The sequence below is a fragment of the Dromaius novaehollandiae genome, unplaced genomic scaffold (genome assembly GCF_036370855.1).
Source record: "Dromaius novaehollandiae isolate bDroNov1 unplaced genomic scaffold, bDroNov1.hap1 HAP1_SCAFFOLD_37, whole genome shotgun sequence".
Classification (NCBI taxonomy): Eukaryota; Metazoa; Chordata; class Aves; order Casuariiformes; family Dromaiidae; genus Dromaius; species Dromaius novaehollandiae.
Window position 1 is genome coordinate 227,008 of NW_026991398.1, and position 7,615 is coordinate 234,622.

A 7,615-nucleotide genomic window follows, 5' to 3' on the forward strand; every position below is an offset into this window, starting at 1 on the left:
GCATTTTTTCCCCCTCACCACTGAGGGGATGCAGGCAAAGGACTTTTCTGTGGTTAAAGGCAGATGCAAGAAATTTCAGGAGTAATGTAGACATGCCTGAGGCAGTGACTCCCAGGCTGCCCTTATGGTCAAGAGGGAGGAGGAAGTGTTCACCTGCCTTCTTTTAGATGGTCATGTAAAGCACAAATGACTCCTGTCCCAGAATCATTTGCTCTGTGCTTGAAATGGGGCCCAACATCATAAGCTTTTAGGATAATTCAGGTTGAAGGGACCACAGGAGGCCTGTAGTGCCACTGCTGCTCACAGCAGGGCCAGAGAGAGGGTCAGAAACCAAAAGATGCTCCTGCCAAAGGACTTCTGGGGTGATATGGCAGAAGGCAGTAGAGGGTTGACAGGGTAGTATGAGTCCCTTGGACAAAAGAGTTTACTTTTTCCCTTTCTCTGGAGATTTAAATCCTCAGCTCTCCAGAGAGAACAAGCTGGGACACTAACTTTGCCACTAACGTGGAGGTGGAGGAGCTCCTGAGGCCCTTACAGACAGAGGCTGGTCCAAAGGCCACCACCCCAAAGGCACCAGACCCCCAGGCATGCCTGCCTTGCTGCTGGGCACCCTCCAGCCCCAGGCAGGAGGTCTGCTGGGAACGGCATGGGGTCTGCAGCCTGCAGCCCTGGCCACCCAGCAGGTGTGGTGGGACCCCGCTCCTCTAGGTGAGACTGGGCTCTGCTGCATTTCCCCAGTGTGAAGACTTTGTCCCCTCCAGCTGGGAATACAGCCCAGCAGAGAGGGCCAACATGGGAAACACAATCTCTGTTCCGGGGTGTGAAGAGAGAGGGGAGGGCAGAGGGGGATCTGCTCCTGCCTTGGGTAGTGATTCCCTCCCTGCAGCCAGTACAGCCCTGCTGATGCCCTGTAATCCGTGGGCCCGGGAGGTGGGACTCCCATCTGCTCTGGCTCTAAAGATTTCTCAGCCCTCAAGACGCAGGATGCAAAGCACCGCTCTGGGGACACCTCAGCAGTCGAAGGGGCTGAATGCCTGGTGTGTTCCTGAGAACTTCTCTGCAGTCTTCTGCACTGGTTTGACTCCTGTTGCTCATGGAGCAGAGACTGTTTTTGAGGGTGAACTCACTCACTGTGCGACTCTGAGGATGGGCTGACCAGGCAGTACAAACGCCAGCAAGGCTTCAACTTCACAGCAGTGTCCCCTGCCCAGGACTCCTCCTTCCAGCCCCTTCCTCCTGGAGGATTTGGTTTGGGAGGGACTGTTGGAGATCTCCAGGACCACGATCTGCTCTGAGCTGGGCTAACTACATTTGGATCAGGTTGGTGAGTGCTTTCCCAAGGAGAGTTTTTAAAGATCTCCCGGCCCCTGCCCCAGTGCTGCTCAACTACCATGGTAATTTCTTTATTTTTTTCCATAAACTCTTTTGAAATTTCCCTTACTGCATCTTCTCCTTGCTGTCTCTTGCCCTTTCCTCTCCTGGCCACCAGCCAGACCATCCCATCTACTTTGACTGAGGACAATCACAGCCTCACCTCCAAGCACAGCCTTGCTGGGATCTCCAGGCCCTGTGCAGGTGGGCTGTGGTGGCCAGCTCCAAGCAGAGCTATGTATTGCAAGTCTCTACATGGTCTCAGAGGAGAGTGTAGGGAGACATGACATGACCCCGGGCAGAGCCTGTGGGCTGACACCAGGGCAGAGCCGAGATCAGCAGGGGTGAGAACAAAAGACCTCCAGCAGCTCCTCTCCCTGCCTGTGCAGGGAGTTACACACTTGACAGTGCGCCTGAGAGAGGACAGTGACGCAGGACGGAGGGCACCGTGAGCTGTGTTACTGGGCTCCAACCACCTGTGCTGGGTCTGGGAGTCCTGGCAGCCTGTGCCGCTGGCTGCAGCCCTCGAGAAATCCCCGACTCTGCTAGCAGCAGTGGTTCCCCTCCAGGACTGTCGGGAGCTTCTGGAGTGTCGTGGCTCCTGTCTCCCTCCTGTCCCTGCGCTGGCCCAGCCCTGCTGCCCTCCATGTGGCCCCATGGCCCCACTGTGCAGGCACCGCACAGGACAGGGTGCGTTCAGGGTGGGGAAATGTCCCCCAGCATGGTTCCCATGACAGCTCTCAGTGCCCCCTCCCCCAAGGCCCTCCTGCCCAGCAGCCTCCCACCAGTCCCCAGCCCCTGCCCAGCCCTGATCCTGTCCCCCAGGGTTAGCAGAAGGCCATGCTCTGGGGTCTGCTGGGGTCTGGGCCCAGGGAGAGGCCAGGCAGGGTGGTCATTCCCCCCACCCAGGTGCTGAGCCCAGCAGGCAGACGGAGCTGGTCACATTCAAAGATCACCCCTCACCAGGACCATGGGGAATGGCCAGTGCTGGAGATGGCTGGTACCAGGGACTGGGTGTGTGAGGAGTTTCCTGGGACAGCTTCTCCTCTCTGTTCATGCAACAACAAGCTGGGCTGGATCTTTGCCCTGAAGCACCCTGCTTGAGGGCTCCCATGGGAGGAGGATGGTCTACAGGCCGAGTAGACTGCCCCAGGGCCTCCTCTGCATGCTCCCTGCCAGCCCTGCAGAGGACCCAGGAGAGGGCTCGTCCTCTCAGGGGGTCACAGCAGGACACCCAGTCCTCCAGCTGGGCATGGACCCCTTTCTGGATGTGACTTTTGGGGTGAGGACCAGCATGCAGGGTGAGGGAGATTGTCTCAAGGTCATGTGCTGGGGACCTGGCCTGAGGGACAGCAGCAAACTGATATGGCTTCTGGGTCCTGCTTCCTTCAATGCAGACTCCCACAAAGGGTTCCAGCCTTTTTTTTTTTTTTTTGGTGCCACCCGCCAGGAGGGACAATGGCACTCTGAGCAGGGAGGGTGGGGAGCATTAATCCTTCTTCAGGCACCACCCAGACCATGTGGAGGGTCAGGACAGCAAGGACTTCTGGATCTGCACTGTGAACTCGCTTTAGTGTACCCACACTCTGAACGTTTGTTTGTGTTTTTTTTAAATGTGCGTCTGCATTTTTCTCTCCAAGACACTCTCAAGCCCAGTTCCCCTTTTCATCTCTCCCAGTCACTCCTCTGATCTTGCTGGCCATTCCCACACCCCCTCCCCTGTTCTGCAGGGCCCCAAGCTGCTGGCACTGCTCTGCAGAATGAGCAGGCTGTGAGGCCACAGGGCCATGAGGTGACTCTGCACTGGCCGTGCTGGTCAGGGTGGGAGCAGACCCAACCAAATGAGGATCACAGCCTCTAATCCCTGCAGGGGGACTGCAGATGTGGCAGGTGCTTGCAAGGACTGTGGAGCATTTCCAAGGGAGCTAGTTGTGTCCAGGTGTGGCTCTATATCCCGCCCCTGGTATTTCACAGAGAGTGACATGATCGCTCTCCAGGCTCCCTTCCCTGTGCCAGATGGGTCCCCACTGCCTCTCCTTTGCCTGTGGAAACCTTGTTCTGGCACTTTATCTTTGACTCCACCTTGGTGGGCCTCTCACTTTGTGAGGCTCCTCTCACTGCCAACCCATAGAACATGCTGTCCCAGGAGAGCTTCTGAGCTCTCCTGGCACCTCCAGCTTCCCCTCCAGAAGGACAGCCATCTGACACTGTGCTTTAACGTGTGGCACAGCTCTGGCTATGTGAATCTGTGACCATTCATCCCCTCCACTGTCACTGGACACAGATGGGGGAGTGCTAAATCCAGCCCTTGGTCTCTAAGAGATCATTACATGACTATGAGCTTTTTGCTCTTGAACCCATGGAGAACCCCATTAGCAGCAGCCCTTTTGGTCATGATTTCCTTGGGCCTATTCTTGACAGCAGCTTTGGAGGAAGCCCAGCCTTCAAGCTCTGCACCAGGAAGAATCTACTTTATTTCAGAGATACTGTGAGGGAGACAGCTCTGACCCAGTGTTGGAAACAATTCTATATGGGCACCAGGTGAGACAGAGGAGTCTCAGTAAAGGTAGAATGAATCCAAGCATTTGTGCACCAACAGGATAACAAATACTACTAATCATAGTAACAATAGTGAACAAACAGTGCTCAGTCCTGGTATGGGATACCACAGGAGTCACTTCTGGAGAGCAATGGCAATGTTACCACTGCTGAAAAATGGCCATGAAATCACTTTCCTCAGGGCATCCTGGAGCTCCTTGTTCCTCATGCTGTAGATGAGGGGGTTCAGAGTTGGAGGCGCCACCGAGTACAGAACAGACACCACCAGATCCAGAGCTGGGGAGGAGAGGGACGGGGGCTTCAGGTAGGCAAACATGACAGTGCTGACAAACAGGGAGACCACGGCCAGGTGCGGGAGGCACATGGAAAAGGCTTTGTGCCGGCCCTGCTCAGAGGGGATCCTCAGCACAGCAGTGAAGATCTGCATGTAGGACAGCACAATGAAAATGAAACACCCAAAGCCTAAACAGATACTAACCACAATAACCCCAACCTCCCTGAGGTAGGCGTCTGAGCAGGAGAGCTTGAGGATCTGGGGGATTTCACAGAAGAACTGGTCCACTGTGTTGCCTTGGCAGAGTGGTATTGAAAATGTGTTCGCAGTGTGCAGGACAGCATTGAGAAAACTGCTGCCCCAGGCAGCTGCTGCCATTTTGACACAAGCTCTGCTGCCCATGAGGGTCCCGTAGTGCAGGGGTTTGCAGATGGCAACAAAGCGGTCATAGGCCATGACAGTGAGGAGAGAATACTCTCCTCCAAACAAGAAGACAGCCAGGAAGACCTGGGCAGCACATCCTGAGTAGGAAATGGCCCTGGTGTCCCACAGGGAATTGGCCATGGCTTTGGGGACAGTGGTGGAGATGGAGCCAAGGTCGAGGAGGGAGAGGTTGAGGAGGAAGAAGTACATGGGGGTGTGGAGGCGGTGGTCACAGGCTACGACTGTGATGATGAGGCCGTTGCCCAGGAGGGCAGCCAGGTAGATGCCCAGGAAGAGCGAGAAGTGCAAGAGCTGCAGCTCCCGCTTATCTGTGAATGCCAGGAGCAGGAACTCACTGAGTGAGCTGCTGTTGGACATTTTGCTACCTCCATGCATGGGGGCTGTCCAAAGGAGAAAAGACATTAACAAGTTAGAGAATTTTCAAGCAAAAAAACCCCAAATATTGCAGTTCTCATACAACCCCCCACTTTGCTTCTCTCTTTACTGAGAAGATCTCTATGCAGTTCCCTTGCTTGAGCTCCACTTTGCACTGGCTGAGTGTGCTGCCGTGAGGAGCAGGGGCCTCTGCTCGTGGGCTCCAGAGGAGTCCGTCCTGCTGTATGGCAGTGGGAACAGGGGACAATTTCTGTCGGGTGAAATTCACTTTGCCTGCAGAAGAGCTTTCTAGTGTCTTCATTCTGAATTGCAAAGAATGAGGTTGGAGAAAAGAAAAATTAGGGATTTTTTAATATTGGTTATTTTCTTTTGCATGGCTGTGTCACCCCTGGGAAGTGTTCCTTGAAGGTGGAAATCCTCAGCATTTCTACTGAGTCCTCAGAAAAATGGATTGACTGTCCCTTGCTGCAGAGTGAGGACAGCTAGTCTATTAGTCCTGTTCCCAGCTGTCCTGTGCTTGCATGTCTTTGAGCTGGAGCATGGGCCACACTCATATGCTGCCCTAAAAAGAAACCAGCCACTGCTGAGAGCAGACAAACCCAGTTTCAAAGTGCAGACATCCAGCCTTGGACCAGAGGGAGGTCTCCACTCTCCCCTTCTAGCCAAGGACACACAAGGCTCTTTTCAGATGCCCATATACAGCCTCCCACCACTATCTCCATACTCTCAGCATCTCTGCACCTTCTTCTTTTTTCTCTCAGATATCACAGAGATGCTGTGAGACAGCTGTGCCTTTCTAGAGGGCAGCTCGCAGCCCAGCAGGACCCAACAGGGAAACGGTCAAAGGACCATTAGGACTGAAGATGGTCTCTCCTGAAGGGAGGATCAGCTCATTTCCCAACCCCAGAGCTCCACAGGTCAGAAGGGGGCTGGGGAAACCTCATTTCCATGCAGATCCCTCTGTTGCACAACTTGCAGCACTGATGTCTGAACCCCACCCCTGAAACCTGAGAGCAAGAAAAGCATGGACATGAGGAGAAAGAAGGAGCAACCCCGTGATCCTATTGCTGAAGGAGGCAAAGAGAAAAGAGAGAAAGATGGGAACTCAGGAAAGCCTTACCCAGCTGGGCATGCCACCTCGCAGATGGTGACATTACAGGACAGTCACCCTCAGCCACTTTGTCAGGCAGCATGAAATGGGTCCATGGAAAGAGAGAGGTTCCTCTCCTCTGCCAGAGGTCTGGCTGCAAAGGAGATGGCTCATGCCCTCGACTCCATATCTTTCAGGGCAGAGGCTCTGCTGGGTGGGAGAGGAGACACAGGGCACTTGCTCAGAGGAAGGTGTCAGCATCAAAAGTACTGACCATGACTTGCCTAAATCCATTTTCCCATGAAGTTTCTGTTAGCAGTTCCTTCTCATTCCCTGACCATCTCTGCTGCCTGGAGCTGTCCTTGCTGGAAGCTCTTTCTCTGTCCCAACATCTTTTTCCTAGTCTGTGCTCCCAGACCCATTCCCACCCTCTGTGTGCTCAGTTCTGCCCTACAGAAGCCCCCCAGGACAGGGCACTTGCCAGGGGCATCTCCGTGCATGCAAGTCCTAAGCAGCAAGTGAGATAAACTCCCATGAGGCCTCACAGGTGATGCTAATGCTGTCTGTAGACTAAGGTGAGGCTAAAGCAGCTTGATGAGATTTCTCACAGCCCTATTAATCTCTCAGAGTAAAGGTTTAGGAGTCCCAGTTCCTTGACAAAACAGAGAACTCTTTCTTTTTTCCTCCCTGACAAAATGAGGGAACTGAAAGTGCAGATACCAGAAGCAAAGCTCCTTCTCTTTCAGGTAGCCCTTCTCTGGATATTTCTCTTGAAAGATTCCTCAGACATCTCCTGTGCATGAGCTAGAGCTGTGAGCAGCCCTGATCCACACAGCACCCTCTCAGCAGGAGAATGAACCTGCCCTGCTGGGGGTCGCTCCTCTCACCCAGGGCTTCTCCCTGCAGTGCCATGGGGAGCTCCCTGGGCAGGCTGAGTGCTGACCCTCACAGGCAGCAGAATCACTGCTCTGAACTTCTCTGAATTACAGCCCTGCACAGACCTGAGGGCACACCCAAGCTTCACCCCCAGGCAGCTGCCCCTGGCAGAAGGGAGCAGCATGCCCTGTCCCTGTGATGCTGAGGCAGGGAATTCTTGCTCTAAAGCATCTCCTCCTCTTATGCACTAGAAGAACAGGGAGAGCAATTCTTAAAAAGCCTATCAGTCATGGGATGGGATGGGTTCAGAAGACCCCTCCAGGAACCTCAATAATATTGCTGTACAGCCAGAGACTTACCATGTCAAAGGCTGTGATGATTTCCCCCACAAGCAGCTCTCCTCTGTCCTCCCACTCCACACTGCCTTCCACTTCTCTCTGCCTTCTCTCAGCTCATGTCAGCAGCAGCAGGCAGTGCCCGCAGCCCTGCTGCTCCTTGCAGAGGAGCTGCTCCTGCACACAGCTGTGTCTGGGCAGTGCTGCCAGGTTGCCATGAGCTCCCTCCATCCCAGGAGCCTGGCCCCACTCAGGAGCAGAGGCCCAGCTGAAGGCGTGAATTTCTCTGTC

At 54.4% G+C, this 7,615-nt stretch overlaps 1 protein-coding gene across 1 annotated transcript; it reads right to left on the bottom strand.

Annotated features, from left to right (window-relative positions):
• Window positions 1–4,162: 4,162 nt before the first annotated feature.
• LOC135326245 (olfactory receptor 14A16-like) lies at window positions 4,163–4,624 on the bottom strand (the record flags this gene model as incomplete). The annotated part of the gene is made up of 1 exon (XM_064504094.1): window positions 4,163–4,624. A coding segment is annotated over one exon (462 nt), but the record flags the coding sequence as incomplete, so codon positions are not given.
• Between the last annotated feature and the right edge of the window lie 2,991 nt (window positions 4,625–7,615).